Here is a 23,651-nt window from a genome sequence, read left to right on the forward strand (position 1 = left end):
GATGCTAAAAGTAGATCTCTGTGGCTGTGTGGGCAAAATGTTCGCCCTGTTATTTTCTGATGGGATACCTATGGTGTATAGTTGAAGTAATTACATAATCTGGCAATGCATGTTCTTAAGAAGTGGATTGCTCCTCCTTCCACATTTCTGTTTCATTTTCTTTTTGGATATTAAGGAGATAACCCTTCTCCATTCAAAGACACTAAAATGATCAGGAGACATGCATCCCGCTTGGCTCCAAAATCCCCGGGTCCATTGAGTCATTTGAGGATGACAATTTAGTATTAAGTGATTGTTCTGTCCCTGCTGTGGCAACATTTTCTGAACCAAAATTTAGACTAGAACAGAAAAAACACGAATGAACTTATGAGAGCAAGACAGATACTATCCAGTTCCGTTACCCCATCAGTGCTTAACGCAGTGATGGGGCTGAGGGGAAATCTGCCTGGGAATGTCGGGAACTTGGGGGGCTTTTTCTAACTGTACTTTCCTCTAGTTGCCTGCTCCCAGATCTGCTTTTTTGAGAATTCCTGCTGAGTAATCCAGGTTGCTGAAGACAATGTGTCAGGTTCCTCAGGTGGCTGAGAAAGAATTGAGAATTGGAAAAAGATGTAAACTGCTGGCATAATCGAATTAATGGGATAGGATATCTGAGAGGCCATCAAGGTTCTGTATTCTTTTAACCACTTCCTCTCCTTGGCACTTGAGCGCTGGCCACATACCTTGGCCGGAATGTGGGAAGACCTGATGTTCCCACTCTATGGGTGATACTATAAATGATCTTAGGAAACGGCATTACTGCTTCCGCTCACATCATAAGCTCACCTGAGGTGTCTGTTTACCAGGAGAATATTTAGTTTGGGACTCTAACTGCCCCAGTACAAAATCTTTGTAACTGCTTTCTCTACAGAGAGAAAGTAGCCCTCAGTTGAGAACAGGCGCTACTGGAATTAAACAGTCCCTGCTCTCGTTCTTTAAGCTCTGCCCTTATGCCAAGGGCTGTGTCGAGTGTTGCTGTACATTCACGGTCTCATTCATGTGTAGGTCGCCCCTTAGTTTGCATCAAGGCTAATGGTCTAGTCAAGTACACTTAGAATTGTCACTGACCACACATTGGAATTGGCAGCTGTTAGCTAGGTTCCCAAATGGTTTCGGATGGTTACCCCCTCGAAGGAAACCCGTGATCCTGGGCTCCAGTACCCTCTTGATCTCAGGAACATCAGGCTCGCCGGCTTGCATTTCATCTATTTTGGGTTCCTAACATGTTGCCGCGGCTGTGCTTTTTATATTGTAACTAGAAGCCCAGCGCACAAAATCACGTGAGACCCAGACCAGGCGTGCTGCGGGACCCAGCGTCAAGCCCCTCCTGGTGACTGGTCTTGGTCATTACGGGGTTACAACCACTGGGTTTGTATTATTGATGCAGTTGATGACTGTGTGAATATACCCACTGTGTGAGTACTGCACAGTAAGACAGGAGAGCTGGTCTGTTTAAGCCCTGGCCAGATGGTATGGGCATGTGAATTATGGTCACAGATCTGTCATCAATGGGTGACATTAGACAAGTCGTGTCCCTGCCCTGAGCCTCTATTTCTTCTTATGGAGAATGAAAGCCCCAGACTAGGTGATCTCTGAGGTCTCGTTAAGCCCAAACAGCCTGCGTGTCTGATCCTGTGTGTAAATTCAGACAACTTGCAAAGACTTCCCTGACTGCTCTGTGGACGCTATCGATTGGCTGTGTAGATTCAGCGAAATCCACTCTGGCAAAGAGTTGTTCAGTGGCACTCCCGGGAGGCTTTCCCAGGCTTCCGCAGGCTCTTGGTAACTCGAAGACAAGAGGATTGTAGACTTGTACAAAAAGCTACTCCAGGATTTAACAACAGTGGGGATTTTGTAGTCTTAGGCTGAGAGTTGTAGGAAATTGATGAATGAACCACAGCTCGTGATGTCTGAGCAAATAAACAATAACTCAGGAAATACACTGAGGCATGGAAAGTCAAATGCTCTAATTTTTGCCAAACTGGTGTTTTCGCTTCCTAGAGGGGCATTTTAAGTGTCTCTCACGGGAGGTGTGCTCCTGAGTCAAGCAGCCTCCTCTGGGACAGTAGGAAATAGCTGATGGGTCAGAACACACTAGACTTAGTTTGATAGGCTGGGGTTCCGCCCAGCTTTGCCATTTGCTAACTTGATTCACCCTGGGCAAATGCATCATTTCACTTTTCTGAGGTTCATCTTTAGTAATAATTTTAGGGATAATTGATGGAACCCTTTTTTATGTGCCAGGCACTCTCCTTAAGTTTTTTTATGTGCTTATGCCATTCCATTTTCATGACACCCCAGGAACTGGTACTGTTGGTACCCTATTTTACAAAGGAGGGAGGTCAGGCTCGCTGAGGGAGAACAGGATAACATCAGTGGAAATGTGCTGGCAAAATCAAGATCTCCAGGTTAAAAACCTACAGGCCTTAGGCAGTGGTTTTTAACCTGTGGGTCGCAACCCCTTTGGCAGTCGAACGACCCTTTCACAGGGGTCGCCTAAGACCATCCTGCATATCAGATATTTACATGACAATTCATAACAGTAGCAACATTACAGTGATGAAGTAGTAACGAAAATAATTTTATGGTTGGGGGTAACCACAACATGAGGAACTGTATTTAAAGGGCCAGAAGGTTGAGAACCACTGCCTTAGAGGATGGGGTTCCCCCGCATAAATGTTTCCACAGCTCCAGGTGTGAGAACATTCCTCCTGCTGTTGAGTTGCACTCTTGGAGGTCACAGGGGAAAGGTGCCTGGTGACAGGAGGTTATCGTAAGGATTTGTGGGTATGAGGGCATTGGTGTCCCCAGCTGCACCGTCGTGGACCCTGGTGCTTCCAAACCTGGGGTGTAGAGCAGGTCCCAGAGAGAACTCCCCTCACCCTCAGATTCCACCAGCAGTCCCTGTTCCCACCCCTCTGTGCTCCTCAGCTTCATTGTTCTGACCCTTGTCACTCGATCTGTGTCACAGCCCAGTGCCTAACTCCTGGTAATAATAGTCGCGAGAATAGTAGTATGGGTCACTAGCTGTGAATTAATCACCATCCAAGCACTTTACAAGTCTTACTAATCCTACAAGTCCATGAGGCCGGTACATCACTATTCTGTAGCAACTTGGCCAAAGTCACACAGTTAGGAAGTAGGCAAGCTGATACCTGAACTCAGAACTCTGGAACCTGAAGTCCCTGCCCCTCACCTCTCTGCACTGCTGCCTTTAAATCTAAAACGGGCTGCCCCCGCCTTCCTGGCAGTGTGGTCAACACCAAGGACCCCGCGCTGGGGCTGCTCACAGGAGGCTCCGTCTGTGTTAGCGGAGGAGGACATGCAATGCTCGTTTCCTTGCGTGGAAGTCTCTGGTTAGTTAAAACAGGCAAGGGTCTCCTTGCAATGCTAAAGCCGTGGACAAGTCATTTCCCCAGAGCAGTGGTTCTCAGCCTTCTGGCCCTTTAAATACAGTTCCTCATGTTGTGACCCAACCATAAAATTATTTTTGTTGCTACTTCATAACTGTAATGTCGCTACTGTTAGGAATCGTAATGCAAATATCTGATATGCAGGATGGTCTTAGGCGACCCCTGTGAAAGGGTCGTTCGACCACTAAAGGGGTCGCGACCCACAGGTTGAGAACCGCTGCCCCAGAGAGTTGTGTCTACGGCCGAGTTGCATTTTTGTTTATTCTGAGCTGTCTTGTTAAGGAAGGATTTATATGCCGGCATTGATGTGGCACAGCCATCAGGCGGTGTTTTCTGCCCCTGACGGCGGTGTGATAGTTTGCTTCCAGTGAAGTTGGACTCCCCGTATCTGGAAGCTGTCAGAAGTGGGAGCATGAAAAGGTCATGGCAGATGGCTGAGGATCGGTGAGTAGGGGGAAACCTGGTAAAGGAGGCAAATGGCCTCACTTGTTTCCGGAGGAAGGGGCTGACCCTGGCCACTCTTGTTCCTTACCTGCCATGGCTGGTAGGGCGGAGCCTCCGGGCACCACTGTGAGGGAGGCACAGGTTGGGTGTAATGGAGCCCTTCCCAGCAGCTCAGTCTTGGGTACTGAGACCTGCCAGATGGAATAACCTTCAGTTGCCATCACTTGTCATGATTATCCGGGACAGAATTCAACCATGCTGAATTCTAATGGAAACCCGCAAAAAGTCAACTTTTTAAAAGGTTTGGATTTATTTGGGTGAAATTTTATTTGGAAAGTTATTACAGAAAAGGAAAGGATGTAGCCAGAGTTGACCACCGTTGCCAGTTTGCAGCATATCCTTTTCATCTCTTTTCTATAAATGTTTTTTCTGTACTTTTCACATGATGTAAGAATTTCTCCAAGTCAGGCTTTCCTCACACAGAATTGTTCTTGGTTGTGTTCTATTGCGTCATGGTTGGATTAACTGATCCTCTGTTGTTGGCCATTTAAGTTGGAGAAATACACACTTAACAAAAGCAGGCTCCCTTGTTTTCTTGGACGTATGTTTGTGATTTGAATTACTTAAAACGAGTGCAGAGCCACACTTTGGGGAGTGCCCTGCCTTTCTTTCAGTGGCTTTACTAAAACTTCAGTCAGGAAAATCAAAACCATGTTCAGCGTTCCAAAAAAACAAAAGAGTACTGATAGGATTTCATGCTCCCATTTCCCATGCATGAACAGAAATAGGTGTGCACTTATTGTCACATTTGAATATTTATTTGTTCCTTGGTGAAAATTGAGAGAGAAGACTAAAACTGGGTGGGCAGAGTTCCTCATTATGTCCTCTTGACTCAACTGAATGAGTCTGTGCAGAGCAATGCAAAGAACCATATTTGGGAACCAAAAAGCTGTGGGTGTGAAAATGGCTTTTCCACTTAGAAGCTCTCCAGCCTTAGACAAGCACCCTCCCCTCCCCTGGGGTGTGCTGTGTGAACATCTGGCACAGTTCTCGTGGAGTAGTGTAGTGGCTGAGGGGACACCCTCTGGAGCCGCATTGCCTGGCTTTCTCACTTTTTAGCTGTGCAATCTTGGACAAGTTACTTAACCTACCTGTTCCAGTTTCCTCCTCTATAAAATAGGAGTAAGTGTAGTAACCAACTTTATAAGGTTGTGAGACTTGAATCAGGGTACACAAAGGGTTTCTAGCCATGCTTGGCACATGGTTGGTGCCAGTTAATGTTCGCCCCTCTTTGCCCCTGGCCTGGACTGAGGCACCAGCCTCCTAACTGGTCTCCTCTCCACCAGGCTGCCTCCTCCTTCCAACCAAAAAGGAGACATCCATCGGACTCCCAGGTCAGGGACAAAAGAGGTCTCTGCTGCCAGGCTGGATTCTGCAGGCTCTCTCTTCAGCAGTGGGGGCTGGGTGTGCTCAGGAGCCTGGGCTCCTGCGTGGACTGCCTCAGGCCCCCCGGGGCCAGAATTAGAGAGCTGCCACTTCTCCAGCCAGAGCCAGCAGGGTCCCGTGGGCCGTGTGCCCCGCTTGAAGACGCTGAGACTCACACACACCTCAAGGAGGATGAAATTATTTAATTGTGCAAAAGGATTTGTCCATCAGGAAAGATTCCCCTACAGGTTCCTTTAAATAGTGACTCCTCTAGGCAGGTGAGGGTTTTACAGATCATTAACTACTTGACTGAGAGCCTGCAGGGCAGAGAAACTTAAAACTCAAGTGTTGGGGGCCCCTGCCAATTACAGATCAATCCAAAATGAAGATAAAGTATCTCTGGAACTAGAAGTCAGTGGGAAATGTGATTTGATTCAGAAAAAAAAATCTGATTTACGCGCACCTTTTTCGGAACACGCCAATTGTTTAAGTGGTGTTCCACCTGCCTGCCCATCTTGAACCTAATGCATTCGTCTCCCACGTCTTCATCCTCAAACCCCAGACTTGGGGTTCTCCTCCCTGAACAGTGACTGCACAATAACCCCAGGAAAGGGCGTCATTGGGAAAGTGTTCTTGTGGCTGCACAGAGCTTGGGCAATTGATGTGGAGATATAGCCTGTAATGGATGAACTATACTGTAACAATTTGCAGATAAAAATAATAGAAGTTAAAGTGTACTTTACATGATAAAAGAAAGATGAAAGAGGACTAAAGTCTGTTACATCTGAGATGGTTACAAAAGCCCTGCTTTGTGAAGTAGGCTCTGTTGAAAAGATTGATGCCATGGGGAGTGACCTTGGCTTGGAGCAGGAGCTGGTGATGTATGTATGAGCATCCCTCTGCTAAATGGACCCAGATTTGTAGCACTAATATACATGGGAGCCCAGAACCAAACTCAGGACGGCAATAAATCAACAGCCACTTTGGGTGTCATTTCTGGTTTATATTCCACTGTTGTTCTATCACTTTAATTCATGTCACTATCATCTTTTCATCTGGAACAGTTTTATATAATTTTCCAGTGGAGTTACCTGACAAATCCTATCAAATTAACAAGGTACATTAACAATATTGACTGACTACGGCTTCAGGAGTTACAGGGCCATAGAACAAAATTTTAAAACCCTGTCTCTCTGGTGATGATTTTTTCCCCCCTCTCTCTCTGAGAAAGAAATGTGGGCAGGGTCTGTTCCACAGAAGAGAGATGCGCATTTATTTTGCTCTGCTCATTTTGGCTTTTATAAATGTCAGAATAAGCAGAAGAAGGAGAGGGGACCAAAACAAAACAAAACAAAACACTTGCTCCCAACAGCCATGGCGTAAGTACTTCTCTTCTGTCAGGGAACTATAGAAATGTCCAGACCTTTAACAATTAATGACCAAATTGGAGGGAAGAGTGTAACTGGGTGGTCATAATCTATTTTAAGTGAAATGTAATAAAATCGGTCTCCTGATACATTCTTGCCCTCCTGAAATCATCTAGACCCGAGCGTCCAGAGTCAATTGGACTTATGACATTATGCCTAATTGAAATATGGTGTCCCTGAAATATGTCTAATGACAAATTCCAGCATGCGATTAATAAAAAAATACCAATTGTTTGTCTTTTCCAAAGACCACAGAATAATGGCCAGGGACAAGCAACAGTATTGCACTGTCTCCGAAGACAGCTGACAAGACTCCCTGTAGTCTCCTGCCTTTGTCCTGTATGTGGGATTTCTTTATTCATAAGATCAAATAGAACCGAATGGAGTCTACGGTAGACCTAAGCATTAGGATTTTGTTTGTATATGTTTTCTTTCTGTTTTGTTTTTTAATTTGCTTTGAGACTATGGTCATTGTGAGGGTCTTGTGGGATTTTTGTTGTTGTTATTGTTTTAATTGAACTGTTTTTTAATCTGCTTTTTCTTTTGGCCTACTAAGTTTTCTCACATCATATTGAAACATTTCTAAGGGTGATCCAGAGAATGAAATATATGAACTCTGCTTGTCTTTTCTATTACAGTGTGCACTTTTGATTGTTTTATTCCTAATATCTTTACTTCATTTTGCTCTTTTCACTTTAACCCTGACCTTTAACCTATGGCCTGAAAATTAATTACTTTCTAGACTCCATCTGGGGCCCACTCTGGCAGGCATGTTGAAGGTTTTTGTCTCACTTCATGAACAGAAATCCTCAGTTTTCAGCAGGAGAGGAAAGAGAGAGCATCTAGCCTGGGTTGTGTGTGTCAGGCTGAACCTGTACTGCTCGTGACCAGGGAGCAGCACTGTGCACGTCCACAGGGACCCGGGACACCCTCCGTCCTGGGCGCCACCTGCATCCTGACACCTTTGCTCCCAGTCCCTGTGCAGTGTGGCACATCTGTCTCAATTCTGAGGGGGAACCCGAAGTGCCAGGATGTAACTTTCTGGATCCCTGTTAGAAAGTCCTGTGGCATAAAGCCCACACCCCCTGCTGACTCTCCCTCCGTGGAGCAGTGACCTCCACAGCCTGAAGCCAGGCTTTATGTGAAGAACCTTTGATCCTCCCGCGACTTCCTTTAAGTCTAGCGTGGATAATGTCAGAGAAGGGAAGAGAGAGGTTTTTCCCATTTTTAGTTTGTGAGATTTTTCTAATTAGAAACTTCATTGGTAGCTTGGCTATTTAGGCTAATGTTACATATAGGTGATAGTACAGATTTATCTCCAACCCAGATCTTATTCTAAAATAACAACAAAAAAGACCACTGGGGGGTGCGGCGGGGGAGAGACCCTGATGCCCCGCTGGGTGGCTCAGTTGGTTGGCGCGTCATCCTGTAACCAAAACGGTTGCGGGTGTGATCCCGCATGCAGGAGGCAACCGATTGATGTTGCTCGCACATAGGAAACATCCATGTTCTCTCTCTCTCTCTTTCTCTCTCTCTCTCTCTAATCAAATATATACATATATATTTCTTTATATCCTCGGGTGAAGATTACAAAAAAAAACACAGACCACTGATCATAATTGGTTTTTAAATGAGCCTTATAGTTTATGTAATTGTAATATATAGATAATGTAGGATTAACACAGTGCAAGTAATTGTTTCTGTGTTATATCTATGAAGGCATATTTCTTAATACTTTTTTATGTAATTTTTGGTTGTCCACCCCCTCACCTCACCCACTCGAGAAACCAAACTGTGCAGCTTCTGTGTGCCATTCGGAGTCTACTTATGTCTGTCTTAAGCCCATGGCCTTCCCCAGAGCCCTAAGAAAGAGCTCGTGTACCTCCAGTGTATGATTTACAAAGCAGGTCGAATGATTAAACTGAAATCACTTACACCTTCCACTTTTTTTTGTCCTCCGCTCGGCCTTACAGGTATCTCTGGAGACAAAGTAGAGATAGACCCTGTTACGAATCAGAAAGCCAGCACTAAGTTTTGGATTAAGCAGAAACCCATCTCAATCGATTCCGACCTGCTCTGTGCCTGTGACCTTGCTGAAGAAAAAAGCCCCAGTGAGTAGTCCCTTTTATTTATGTCTCCTTTCTCTCTCCCCCTCTTCCCTGTGTGCTGGGTGCCAGGAGAATATATTACCACCGTGTCCTTTTTTCCTTGGGTCTGTTTAATTCATTACCAGAAATTTCTTTTAATCAAATGGGATTGTGTTATGGTGCCCAGAGCCTGACATGGTCCCCCCCCTGCTCCGTCTTGATGGCAGCAGAGAACCTCACAGCTCCTGACCCCAGGAGCCTCGCCTGGGCGCCGGGGGAGGAGGGGCCCTTCCTGCTTACTCTGTGCCGTCACCAGAGCCCTCACTTCACTTGGTGCTTCCTGCCTCTTCCCTTCCGGGGGACGTGGCCAGTTAGTCCTGGACCTGCCTTCCTTCCCTGCCAGATCGGGGAAGCGGGGGATTTCCTCTGTCAGCTGAAGACTAGATTTAGATATCCATCATGCTGAGGTGTCAACACCCTCCAGATTATTGGCAGTTGCACGACCTACCAGCTCGTAATTAAACTCCTGCCTGGTCCTGCAGAAGAGATCGCTGCGGGTTGGCCATCCTCTGCGTAAACTATGAAAGTAGATAGTCTGGTTGTATATTTGGGCATATTATGTTTTTGCAGTTTAGTAATTGAGTGTAGCAGTTAGGTTAATCATTTTTAGGACTTCAGTGGCATTGAGGGGCAGAAAGGACACAGATCACACTGAAATTCCTCTGTGGAAGAAAAAATTTTAAATATAGAAGGATTTGTTAGTTGCCTAGAGAAGGCTATGAGACAGTGGTTCTCAAAGTCTGGTCCATATTAGCATTGCCTATGGAGTTTACTTAAAATGCAATTACTGTCCTAGCTGGTTTTTCTCAGTGGTTAGAGCATTGGCCTATGGACTGAAGGGTCGTGGGTTCAATTCTAGTCAAGGACACGTACCTCGGGTTGCAGGCTCGAGGCCAGGGCATGTGCAGATGGCAACCAATCAATGTGTCTCTCTCACATTAATGTTTCTCTCTCTCTGTCTCTCCCCCTCCCTTCCACTCTCTAAAAGTCAATGGGAAAAAATACCCTCATGTGAGGATAAATAAAAATGCAGTTACCCACTGCCCACCCCAGTAGGTTCTGATTTGGTAACTTGGAGTATAACTTAAGCATGTAATTTTTGTTGTTCCCTTTTTACCAGTGTCCACTAAATTTGAGAACAATGTTATAAGGAATGATAAGAGATGTAAAGGCCTGCAAGTGTTTATAATGTGGTTCCAGGTTTTGAGCTAATACTGACTAAACAGGGGCCTAAAGAGCACAGAGCCCCTGCAGGGGGCCTGTAGGCTGGGCACATGCCACACAGCCTCGTTTATGGATGGGCATGTCACTTTTCCATCCGTTCCAGTTGGGCTGGGCTGCATAGTCTTCTCTTTCAATTCATTGGCTACAGCTTGGCAAGAAGGGAGAACTTAGTGGGATAGGAGGAAAGGAGGAAGGCCAAGCCCACCCTCCTTCCCACCATTCCAGTGAGGCCTTGACTGCGATGGCTGCCGGAAGGGGCTGGTGAGAATATTGCCTGCTGCTCTGGGGCTTGCCCCAGGGCTGCCCAGTTCCCTCTGCTTTTAAATAAACATCTTCTTCCTAATCCCTCTCACTCCAGCTTGTCAGCCAATAAAGATGTCATTGTTCTAGCATCTTTTCTTGTCTGGGAAGCTCTTTATAGGTCCTTCGATTCTAAATGATAGCTTTGCTGGGTAGAGTAATCTTGGATGTAGGTCCTTGCTTTTCATCACTTTGAATATTTCTTGCCCAGTCCCTTCTGGCCTGCAAAGTTTCTATTGAGAAAACAGCTGATAGTCTTAATGGGAGCTCTCTTGTAGATAACTAAATGCTTTTCTTTAAAAAAAAAACAAATTTCTTCTTAATCCTCACCTGAGGACACGTTGAGAGAGAGGGAGAGAGAAACATCAATGTGAGAGAGAAACGTTAATCAGTTCCCTTCTGCTCAAACCTGCAACACAGGTATGTGCCCTGACTGGGAATCGAACCAGCAAGCTTTTGGTACATGGAGAGTACTTGACCAACTTAGTCACTCTGTCCAGGCCCAACTGCTTTTCTTGCTGCTTTTAAGATTCTCTCTTTCGTCCTAGCGGTTTGGCTCAGTGGATAGAGCGTCGGCCTGCGGACTGAAGGGTTTCAGGTTTGATTCTGGTCAAGGGTACATGCCCTGGTTACGGGCTCTATCCCCAATAGGGGGTGTGCAGGTGGCAGCCGATCAATGATTCTCTCTCATCGTTGATGTTTCTAGCTCTCTCTTCCTCTCCTTTCCTCTCTGAAATCAATAAAAAATATATATTTTTAAAAAGATTCTCTATTTGTCTTTAGTGTTTTGCATTTTAATTATGTGTCTTGGTGTGGGCTTCTTTGGGTTCTCATACTATTTGGAACTCTGCACTTCCTGGACTTGTACGTCTTCTTCCTTTATGGTTAGGGAAATTTTCTGTCATTTTTCCAAATAGGTTTTCAATTTCTTGCTCTCTCTTTTTTCCTTCTGGCACTCCCATGATGCAAATGTTGGTATGCTTGAAGTTGTCCCAGAGGCTCCTTACACTGTCTTCATTTGGGGGATTTTTTTTTTCTTTTTGCTCTTCTGATTGGTTCCTTATAGTTCAGATCACTAAAAAAAATTCTTAAAAGTTACAGGCTTACAGAATAGATTTCAGACTCCTCAGCATAGCCTTTACAGACATTGACACTCCAGGCCCATAGCCCATAACTTCCCATCCTGAAATGTGCTTTTGCTGTTCCACACTGCCTGGAATGTACCTCCAACCTGGCCCTCTAACTCACGTTCACTTCCATTACCTGTGCCCAGCCCACTCTTTCTTCAAGATCCAGCTCAATGCCAGGCTCTCCCTCTGCCAGGAGTTGTGCACACTGCTGGTAACGCACCTCCCACACTGTGCTGTGCTTATGTGGGGTCTGCCCCTCTCTCCACCCCTCTCCATGCTGAACTGATGGCCCAGGACCTGGTTTCTGTATCCTCAGGCCCTAGCACGGTGCCTGCAGAGGTCCTCAGGGAATGTCTGCTGTCTTGAAATTGAACTGAATGAGGCCAGAATTTAGAAACCCAAAGTTATTCAACATAATTTATGTTTAAAGTGCCCAAACAAAGATGTATTAAATGAATCGGCTTGATGCTGGGTTTTTTTATGATTTCCAGTATCTTCATCAAATTAATTCAGTGAGTTAATCTATAAAAAGTTCATCTTCAAGACCATCATCAGACCACAGAATTAATCTACTGAACTGCTGCTGCTTTTTTTAAAGGATTAATGGTAACCCTTTTTATCTTTTGTGTCTGTTGAACCTTAGAAAAAAGTTATTTTAACAGCACTAAAGAAATGAAAGTCACTATATTTCATAAGTTTAGCCTGTGATTTTTATCAGCATAGTGATGTATGTTTGTAGCTGAGTTTACATCAAAAATTATTCTTAGGGCCTTCTTGAATGAATTATGGCAAAGAGAGAGAGTCTAGAAGTAGATAAGGTTTTTGATTTCTGCAATATATTTCCTTTTTCATGTTTTTATCTCCTGTAACACAAGTGTCTTGCTGAAGACTAGAATGTGTGACCAACTAAAATAATTTCGTTGTGAACACGGAGCGAACGTGTTATTAAACAGCCTTCTTCACAAAAAGGGAGGATAATGAAGTTGTTCCTGGTCTTACTTGAGACGTGTTTGTCAGGATTTTGAACAAAAAAAGAAATGATTTTTAAAAACCTTCAAATATGGCCAGTTTGCAGTGTTTATTGAGAAAGCTGCTGTCAAACCATTAATTTGGTCGTCATAAGGAACACAACTCAAGTTTAATGGATGCCATATCCAGAAAGTGTGTGAACAGCTGAGTTGGCAGAGGGACTGAGCATTAGCGCCTGCAGTGAAATGCATAATTACGTCCATTGTGGGCCAGAGGGACCAGGCCCTGGAGCCAGGCTCCATAAAGAGCAGCTCTGAGGCTCTTTCCCCACCTGATTCTCCCTCAGGCCGTGCTCTCGGAGGGAAGGTTTGGTGCGCTGTCCCTGGAACTGAATGACTAAATGGATACACGCCTTTTTAGAAATTGGACATGTAAACATGGACTCTTAAAAGACTTAGTTGAGGAAATCTGGCTCTCAGAAGTGCAGAAATTAAGAATAATTTCGGCCTTCCTAGACTTAAAAAAAAAAAATAGCATATGCTGCCATTGTCATTTACATCAGTGATTTCTCAGTCTGAGTTTGCCACTCCTAAGGATATCTTTTGCTGTTTCGAAGGATGTCACAAACCTCTAAGAGATGGATTAATTTTAACTGAACAAAGATGTGTATGGCACCTAGGAAAGGAGAATGTTTCCATATCAGAAGCTACCGTGGTTAAAGGATCTGAGAGAAATAACTCTCCATTGTCACACAGGTCTCGCCCAGGCTTTGGATACAGTAGGCTCTCTCTTTAAGTGCTCCCTCGAATTCCAACACTGAAACAAAGGCAAGGGACCTACCTTCCTGTGAAACTAGCGCCTATCTGAGACTCTCAGCTGTATTCAAACAAAGTACCAGGCTCGGCCAGGCCAGGTCTGCTTTTCTCATAAAAAGGTTGTGCAGGTTCAGTCTTTAAAGGAAGCAGCCTGTCATCAAGAAATTGGATTTAAACCTTAATAAAGTAGCTGTCGTCTATATAGCTGAAAAGAGCTCTGTATCTCAATTAAATATAGATAATATAAAATCTTAAGGAAGCAACATAATAGAGGTAACCTGATTACATTCTCTTGCAATAGTATAATTTAAAGGAAATCTGATTCTGCTGATGCTGGTTATGTTGGTGGGGGATTATTGGTTTGGGGTTTGTTTGTTTATTGGTTTGTTTTTGTCCAAAATACTGTTTGGCTACAGGGTAGGAACTCTGGGATTGAGTTAACACAACTGTGGGAGACTGGTAAGCCCCCCTCGTGAATAGAATCTGTGGAATATTTGCAATGAGATTCAGTTAAGGTTGTGAGTTAAATGAGCTGGGCTTATTGGTGACCTCCTGCTTAAATGAATCTTTCTTTTCATAAGTACTTGACAAGATCTGTAAAGTAGTGTATTTAATTTACTAATTAAATTAAAGCTCCTGAATAATGATTTGTCCACATTGATTTAGCTTAAATAGAAAAGATCAGCATTGTTGTGATCTTCAGGAACCTTAATAGCCAAACCAGTTCGACACAAAGGCCTCTTGTGTTTTATAGGTCAGAATTACATAGGTAAGCCGGGCTGTAATTGAATTGCCTGCACTGCACCCTGCAGTTGCAGATTTCCTGTGCCTTCCTGTCCCATTGTTGCACTGGGGCTTAAGAGAATGTTAACGCGGTAATAGGCACAGGGCCTTCCCCATTATACGTCTCGCTATCGAGCGGTTCTGCATGACTAGTTAAAGAAGATGGCAAGAAGATTAATGAAAGCAAGGCTAATACAGAAGGGGCTACTTTCGCAAGACTTCTATCGAGGAGATATTAGAGCTGAACCAGAGCTTGGCTTTTTCTTTATCCTGTGACCTTTGAACCTGCCTTACTGTTGAGAGCTGCCAGGGAAGTCGACATTTTGATTGATGTTGGTACACGAGTCAGTCTTTCCCATTGAATTCCACATCTGCACGAAAATAGCTTTTCCAGCAGAATTCATACTGGCGAGAAGTGATAGCCAAATTGATGGCTGAAATGCTTTTATGTAGTTTTCATTTAAGCCTAAAGATATTTGATCTTTTAATTCGGCATCCAGTTTTCATAGATTATAAGCATTCACTTATATGTCCTTAATGGGTTCATCAACTCATAGCGAAAAAAAAAAAACAGTATTAAGAGTGTTCAAAGGTTTGCAGAGCTCCAAGGAGGCTTTATGGGGGAGTAAAAGCAGTCATCAAACAAGCCTTTCACCACCATCCTTAAAAAAAGAAAAATCAGTCTGAGGGGCCAGGCAAACTGGCTTTAAGGTTTTTGCAAATTAAGCTAAGTGTCTGTTTTTAGGAAACTATAGATGGGGAAGTCTGAAATCTTTCCTGTGTACCCCACCTGAGCCCCAGCTCAGAGGTTCCCTTGATCTACCCAGATGCTGGGTTCCCTAACCTTGACCCTGGGACACTAGCATTCCATCTGAAGGGGATTGTCATGTTCTGCGTATAAGACAGCCCTGTGTTCTTGCTAATTCTGTTATCTTGCTTGTGGAGCTGCAGGCCACTAGTGTGTGTGTGTGTGTGTGTGTGTGTGTGCGCCAGCAAAGAGTTGGCAGAAGGACTCAGGTTTTGTTACTGAAATTGACTTGGGTACACCCGAGCCCATGCACTGAATTTTCTGACCACCTGATTCCTTTTCTCCCTATTTGACAAGAGTAGTTCTAGCAGAGAAAATACATGCACACACACACACCAATGTGACAGGTATTCCTGTTCCTAAAGGAGGAGGTACCCAGGAATTTTGTCATATTTAAATTCTCAGGAGAATACATAAAAGGGAAATGAGGGTGATGTTGGCCAGCGCTGAATATCAGAGCTGCACCTGAGGTGGGTGGGTGGCTGGCCATGGCCATGCACGTGCACGTGGCGGCAAACTGTGGGCCCCTGTAAGTAGGGCACTTGCATTTCTACTCACCTGGACCTGTAGCCCAGCCTCAGGCTCTGTCGGTTCCCAGGACATCCGGCACTTCTAACATTAGGTGGGCAAGCTATGTTGTGTTGTTATTCTCTGACAAGGACTTACTTCCTAAGTTCCAGATCAAGTACGGTAAGTACTGCTCGATTACAGAGCACAATGGACACGAACATATTAAATGCCCCAGTTATTGAATTGCCTTTTCATAAAAGTACTCTGGAGCACAATCAGGAGCAGGCAGTGCCTCATCCTTTTAACAGATATGTTTCCGAGCCCTATTAAAAGGGGTCTTCATCTATCCTGTCAAAGGGAGTCTGCTGGGGTTTTTTAGTTTAATTACACTCCCCAATTAAAACTCCTTGCTGCATGTGGATGCGCCTCTCCTTGGGCCTGAGTGGATATGACATTTACAAGGCTCGCCTTTCAAGCAGACAATAGTGTGATTGATGAGGTGCACGTTCAGTGAAGGAGGCGAGTGCCGGTGGAAGTGCTGCTTAGTGCATTTTGATTTATTTATCATCTTCTTCCAAAACAAGGGAGCTGCTGGGAGATGGGTTTAGGCAACCGGGGAGGCCACCTCAATTTTTCCAAGTGTTTGGAAGGAAAAGACCTGGAGTGTGCCACAGGATAAAGGTGGAGGAAACCTATAAGCTTGGGCCAACTTGCATCATCTAATGCCGGGCTGCGTTCTGCAGTTTTTTGACTCAGTTTGGTTTCCAGTAACCTCAAGCTGCAATCTGTGCTTCAGGGGACATTTCTCTGGGGCTGGATAACATTGTCCAGGCCCCTGTAAACTTGGCTCGTGGGAGTCAACCCAGCATGTGTCCAGTTGACTGACCTGTTCGTTAACTGACACCTGACGTTTGCACTAGGCATGCCTGTGTGTGCTCCCAGCTGCTTCCTCCAGAGATTCAGCAGCTTCTGTCCAGGGGCTACAGTCAGTGCTCGATGACTCTTAACTCAGCCTGGGCATTTTGAGCATTTAGAAGTTGCTTCTGGAACTTGGGTTGGTGCAAGAGCAAGGGGGGCTCTTCAACAAAGAAATAGGGAGGCACAATGGAGAACATCTCGAGGTTATAGTGAAAAGGCAAACCCAGCCCCTTGTTCTTAACCAGCTCTTGCTATTTGCCTTCAGCATGTGATAGCTGCGACCAGTGTGCTTGTCTCTAATTCCTGGAGAAGAGTGTTTGGCACAGTGTGTCGTCTCTGGAAGGTCAGCACTCTGAATTTAGGAGGCGGGATTCTTCTCTGAGCCCCATACAGATGATGAGAACACCTCCCGGCCCTGGCTGGTTTGGCTCAGTGGACAGAGCGTTGGCCGGCGGACTGAAGGGTCCGAGGTTCGCTTCGGTCAAGGGGACATGCCCGGTTGCAGGCTCGATCCCCAGTGGGAGTGTGCAGGAGGCAGCTGATTGATGATTCTCTCTCATCATTGATGTTTCTATCTCTCTCTCCCTCACCCTTCCTCTCTGAAATCAATAAAAGTATATATTAAAAAAATAAAACAAAACTGTTTAAAAAAATAAAAGAACATTCCTTCCCTCCCCCCCCCCCCTATTCATTATCAGGTGCTACAGTTGCTCCCTAGGGGCTGTTGGGAGCATGTTTGCTAACTGTGTACATGTAGAATGTCTGTGTTTGCGATCAGGATTGGCTAGTGGGTTTTCTTACATTTCCTATAAACTTTCCTCATTTTTCCATAGGACTTATTAATAAACAAGAAAGAATTTACTTGATTGAACAGAATATTGATATTTGTTAGAATAGAAAACATTTTTGAGGTATCAACTTTTTCCCTCCTTGGGAGAAGCATTCTTTTTCCTTATTAAGTTTTCCCTTAATTGTTGACCTGGGCCTATGGACCCATAATAACAAAACTGTTATCTGGGTATAATGGAAAATTTGCATATTTACACATTTTTCTAGATTTGTATTACCATTTCCTCAAACTCTTTTTTTCTTCATTTTAACTTCAGAAGAGATCGTAATTGAGAAGAGGGTAAAGGCAGGGACTGTTTTCTGCTGAAAATCTCCATGTGAAAGATTTCTCAGCTGGATAAATGATGGGGGAAATCTGTTTCCCTTGCCTCCTGCCAAGCTCCAAATTGTGTTTTCATAATAAATAAATGGAGTGCTTAGATTTTAAGTTATTCTTATAGGCATGGAAAAAGTAAGCCATTCTTTCATTAAAATCAAAATGTGTTTTGCTTACAAGACTCCCGTAGGCTACTTCCAGGACAGGGTAACTGCTAACAGATTAGCCCTTCTATCATAAATGACTGGAAAACAGGCAGCACAAGACTATGAGCCCTGAGAGAAGGGAAACGGATGAGGTGAGACCTCCCATCACTCCAGCTTTCTCCCAGGGTTTCCCAAGGAGAGTGCGGCAGGCTCGGGGAGTCGGGGGCAGAGGTCAGAGTTGAAGGAGGCTGAAGCAGCTGAAATTTGCAAAATAAAGTATGGAGGAGGGAGCTACACTGAAAGCTATAGAAAAGGCCCTTAAACCTTGGTCTGTATACTCAGCTGTGCATCCTAGAGTGGGACCTCACAGGGCTGGTCAGAGAACAACCACTGGGGTGCTATAAAATTGAGTTCTGGCCAACCAGAGCAGAGCATCCAGGGTATTTGGTAGTGACTCCAGAAAGGCCACATCGTAGGAGTATGACTAAACTAGCCCTGTATTAAAGATTGCTTCAGTCTTTTCCTAATAAAGCTTTAAAAGGAGTCTTGAAAGGAGCAAACTGATCCAGAAGTAAATTAACTGTCTTCCAGAACTAAGCCCTATACCCTTTAAAGGATGAAAACAAAATGCAGACACCCCACAATGTAATGTGTATAGTGTCCAGCATTCAGTCAAAAATTACTAAACAAAGAAGCAGGAAAATGTGTCCTGTAACCAGGAGAAACATCCATCAGTAGAAACAGAGCCAGAAATGGCAGAGATGATAGAATTAGCAGATCATTACAGTAAGTCTTCAATTAATGTTGTCAGTAGGTTCTTGGAAACTGCAACTTTAGGCAAAATGATGCATAATGAAACCAGTTTTACCATAGACTAGTTGATATAAACAAACGTTAAGTTCCTAAAGCATATTTCTGGTCACAAAAACATCACCAAACTTCTAAAGACCCAAAATACTTCTAGTGTTAAACACTGAAGTAAATGTGAACTATATATACTAGTACATTTAAGAAAGATTACTAAAAACAAGATAATTACTTCCCAATCTGTTTATTCCAGTTCAGGCTTCCAGGTGGCCAGATCCTTTCCCAGCAGCTCAGGGCTCGAGGCAGAAACCAGTGCTGGATAGGATGTCCTTCCATTGCAGGGCACACTCACACGCCCCATACCAGACAACCAGGGAACCTAATGTGCTCTCCTTTCAGATGTGGGAGGAAAGCAGTGTACCTGGAGAAAACCCATGCAGACATGGGGAGAACATGCAGACTCCACACAGACAGTGGCCTCAAGCCAGGAGTCAATTTTTTTTTCTCATCAACATTAATGAAACAGTGTTGAACAAAATGATGTTATTCAATGACCTGATGTACTTTAAAATAGGTAATATAAATGTGTTCAAACGTTTAAAGGAAAACAAGAACTCAAAAAGAAGAAAAATGGAAACTGTTAAAAAAGAACCAAATGAAAATTCTGGAGTTGAGAAATACAGTGCCTGAATCAAAAAATTCACTGATGGGAGCAGATTAGGAATATTCATTTAAAAGGTCGGCGTATTATCTATTGTGTCATAATAAATTGCTCCAAAACTTGGTGGCTTAAAACAACAACATTATCTCACCGTTTTGTGATCAGGAATCCAGCACAGCTTAGCTGGGTCCTGTGGCTCAGGGTCTCTCACAAGACTGCAGCCAAGGTGTCATTCAGGAACACAGTCATCTCAGGGTGCAGGCAGGCAGGATCTGCTTCCCAGCTCGCTGAGTGGTTGCTGGCAGTTTATTTCCTTGTGAGCTCCCTTAGTTCTTTGTCACTTGGGCCTTTCTGTAGGGAAGCTCATGAGGTGGCACACAGCTGGCTTCCCCAAAGAAGCCAAGAGCAGGAGAGTACTAGCAAGAACGAAGTCACAATTGTTTGTAACCAGTCTCAGCAGTAACATCACATGCAGCTAAAGTGCTTATGGTATATCCTGATGTCCTCAGGGTTGCAAAACACTCTGTGTTGCCACAAAACAGCTGCACACTCCCTACTACTGTGCTGAGTTCCCGGACTGCTTTTTAATAGTTTTGCTTTGTTTCATTTTTGGTCAACTCTAGTCAGTTTTCACTTCCCATTGTCTTTACTAAGTTATGTCATTCTTCTAATTTTCTGCATTTAATTTCATTTAGAAGAAGACCAGATAAACAAGCATGGCTGAAAATTTGTTAAAAGTCCTATAGACTCTGAGTCAGAGATAGGGTTACTCTTCCATCAAAAAAGAAAGCAGTTTAAGTGCCTTGGCTTCATGCCAGTGGCAGAAGGGAGAATGTAAAGCTCTATCATTTATATGTAACTTTGGGTAAGTATGTAACTTCTTTGAGCCCCGATTCCTCATTTATAAAATGGGAATAACATCTGCCTCATGGAGTTGTTGCTAGAATAAAATCAACAATCCTAGAATTTTATAATAAACTAGAGGCCCGGTGCATGAAATTTGTGCATGGGAGTGGGGGGGAGGAGGGTCCCTCAGCCCAGCCTGCGCTCTCTCGCAATCCGGGACCCCTCGGGGGACATCCCTCTCGCAATTTGGGAGGCTGCATGCAGCAGTGACCATACTTTTCATACAGGTGGAAGGCATCTTGCTGATGTATGGGCAGCTACATTTGTTTGCTTAACAAAGTCATGATATACCATAAGCACTTTTGCTGCATGTGGAAATAGAAAACTTGTCCATGAAAAAGCACTTGTGTGATTGTCGGAGTTACAAGATGAACAAGCCATTTATTTCATGGAACACCATTTCTATTGAGAGAACAAGTGACAAGTTGTGGTTATTCAAATTTTAGTATTTAGCAGACTTTTTCTTGAAAATGAAGGAAGTGATGTCACTTTGATGCCAGTGATGAAATTCAAGCTTTCAGGTGACAATTAGAAGTTTGAGAAACTTGTATACATCACCGTGAGGTTGGCTCCTCATTGCTTACTTTTCCGATGAGGTCAGCGATGATATTAATGAATGTGATTTTCTCATGTTGTATAGTGAAATGTGCCAACATTTGGAAACCTGCATAACCCAGTGGACCAGTATTTCCCAGGCTGCTGCCTGATGCTACAAAATGATGCAAGCGTAAAAATGCATTTGAAGTGCACGACGGCGATGAATTTTAATGCAACAGAATAGTTTTTAGATTCCACATTACAAGTAATATTTAAGAAACTAACATTTATCAAGTTTGGTGTGGCATCAAAGGAATATTTGAAAATAAGAGTTTAAAATATACCTCCCTTTCCAAACTTATCTCTCTCTCTCTCTCTCTCTGAGGCTGGCATTTCTTCATATGCTTCAGCCAAAACAGTATATCACAATGCTCAAATGCAGAAACAGATAGGATAATCCAGGTGTTTTCTGTTAAACCAAATATTAAAGAGTTTTCAAAAATATAAAGTAATGTCCCTAGCTGGTTTAGCACAGTGGATAGAGTGTCAGCCCGAGGACTGAAGGGTCCTGGGTTCAATTCCGGTCAAGGGTATGTACCTCAGTTGCAGGTTTGATCCTGGCCTTGGTTGGGTGCACGCAGGAGGCAACCAATCGATGTGTCTCTCTCACATGATGTTTCTCTCTGTCTCTCCCCCTCCCTTCCACTCTCTCTAAAAATCAATGGAAAAAAATACCCTCGGGTAAAGATTAACAAAACAAACCAACATATATACAATAATGCCACATTCTCATTAAACTTTAGGGAAATATAAGGGTTTTTCTTTTAAAAATACATTTTCATGTTAACTTATAATGATTTATTATCTTTAATGAATTAATAAATATTTTTAAAACTTCTCAGTTTAAATCAATAGGGCTTTAGGCAAAGGTGGGCTGCAGGTTCCGCTGGGAAGCCCCGGCCCTGACCGGTCAGTGCGCTGCCAGGTTATGTTCGAAGGAGCCTCCCTTCACACAGTCATCCTGCCCATTTGCAGGGCAGACCTGGGAGCGTTTCTCTTGCAGGAGAGTATCAGCTGCTGTCCCTCTTTGCTTGCCGTCCTGTCGTGTGGTAATAGCCCCTGTAGAACAGCCACTTCCCTGAATTGACCAGGGAACCCGTTTTTTCAGCAGACCCTCTTGTTTAAGAAGATAAATCACAGCACAAAAGCTCAACCGTCTCCCCTTCTGACATTTGTGCAACTAATTAGTTTCTGCTGTTACATTCCATCTTCTGTTTCCCTTTGGAAAAAAACATAAACATAAATACATGTTTACATACTCAGACTCCCATTCAGTTTTCAGAAGCAGGTGCGGTTCCAGTGTCTGCCCTGAGCATGTGACCAGGGCCCGACACCACATTTGATACCCCATTGTGTGGCACTTACTCCTACGGCCCTGTATGTCTGCCCAAAGAAGGCCCAAGTAAAAACAGAATCTTTAAAATAACGATTTTATCTTCAAATGTCAGTTCCAACCCAGTTGTAAGAATGATCGCCACCACGCACTGAGTCCCCGCTGTGTCCACGCGCCGTGTGCGATGCCTGACCACGCTACGCCTCCTCCACTGCCCGCCAGCCTGGCTCCGGGGGGCCAGCGCCGAGGGGACCAGCCAAGTGGGGTTTCCTTCATGACTGACTCCAGGGCGCATGCTTCCCCTCAAGCAGCCCAGGCTTTCCTCATGCCTCGATTTCCAAACAAAGTTAACAATCCAGGCAAAATAATTGGAACTAATTGGAATATTAGACTTAGCATTTTCTTTTTTTATATACTTTTATTGATTTCAGAGAGGAAGGAAGAGAGAGAGAAACATCAATGATGAGAGAGAATCATTGATCGGCTGCAGCTTGCACGCCCCACACTGGGGATCGAGCCCTCAACCCAGGCATGTGCCCTTGATCAGAATTGAACCCAGGAGCATTAAGTCCACAGGCTGACACTCTATCCACCTAGCCAAACCAGCTAGGGCTTAGCATTTTCTTTTAAGTCATACTGATATTTAATTTTTTTTCTTAGCTGACGTATTTACAGACAGTTGGCCCCTGTGGCTCGCCCCTCCCTATGAAAACTGCTAGTGCTCTTTGAATTTCCAAGGGTAACCTGCCTACCTCTGATTCCCTCTGACACCCAGGGCCGGTGCCCTGCGGGCTGCAGTTGAGGGGTCATTTGACCCCTCTTCCTCCCTTACCTGAGGGGAGCCTTGAGGAGCCTGATAGGTATTTGATAAGACTTTCCTTGTTCTGTGTTCTTACTCTGTTCATTGGGTGTCGAAATGCCAGTGATTCCTTCTTCCCAGACACCTCTGATGGGAATTTACCATGTAGCATAAATTACTCATGTTTATTGATATATTCGTTTCCAGCAAGAGATCAATTAACTTGTTATAATTTAATATATAGGTTTTAGATTGGGTGACACTATGCAAGTGTAAATTCTGCTTATTAACTGATATCCTATATAATAAAAGGCTAATATGCAAATCAACCAAACGGTGGGACAACAGTCGCTATGACACGCACTGACCACCAGGGGACAGATGCTCAACGCAGGAGCTGCCCCCTGGTGGTCAGTGCGCTCCCACGGGGGGTGCACTGCTCAGCCAGAAGCCGGGCTGACAGCTGGCGAGTGCAGCAGCGGTGGTGGGAGCCTCTCCCACCTCCAAGGCAGCGCTAAGGACCCCTCGGGGGATGTCCGCCTGCCAGCTTAGGCCCACTCCCCATGGGGAGCAGGCTTCGGACATCCCCCAAAGGGCACAGGCCTGGCTGAGAGACCCCCCCCCCCCCCCCAGTGATGAATGTCGTGCACCGGGCCTCTAGTTCTATTATAAAAGTCTCCCCAAGTCCTGCCAACGTTCCCTTCTCTTAGCTCTCAAGTCAGTCCCTTTCTCAGCATCCTTTCTGACCCCGTTCAGCTCAAAACCGAATCTGCACCTACCTGGTGGCCGAGGCACTGTTCCCCCTGTCTCCAGGTCCTGGGGAGCGAGGGTGAACATCCAGAAGCACAATTTGACCATTTACTTCATTGCCCATCTTACAACCAA

General features: G+C 44.5%; 1 protein-coding gene across 16 annotated transcripts in view; it reads left to right on the top strand.

Moving 5' to 3' along the window:
- Nucleotides 1–23,651, top strand: part of MAPKAP1 (mitogen-activated protein kinase associated protein 1) — a 185,402-nt gene that overhangs the window by 152,221 nt on the left and 9,530 nt on the right. For 14 of the 16 annotated variants that reach the window (XR_002831084.1, XM_023760126.1, XM_023760115.1 and 11 more), the window contains one exon: nucleotides 8,722–8,859. The exons of 1 other annotated variant lie outside the window; for it this stretch is intronic. Coding sequence is in view for 14 of the 15 variants with exons in the window: in XM_023760126.1 (XP_023615894.1) it covers nucleotides 8,722–8,859 (138 nt within the window). In the remaining variant the exon portion in view is untranslated. Of the gene's footprint in view, nucleotides 1–8,721; nucleotides 8,860–20,677; nucleotides 20,816–23,651 lie in introns of those variants that run through there. One more of the 16 variants, XM_023760122.1, reaches the window with a different exon arrangement.

This window comes from Myotis lucifugus, unplaced genomic scaffold (assembly GCF_000147115.1).
Source record: "Myotis lucifugus unplaced genomic scaffold, Myoluc2.0 scaffold_173, whole genome shotgun sequence".
Taxonomy (NCBI): Eukaryota; Metazoa; Chordata; class Mammalia; order Chiroptera; family Vespertilionidae; genus Myotis; species Myotis lucifugus.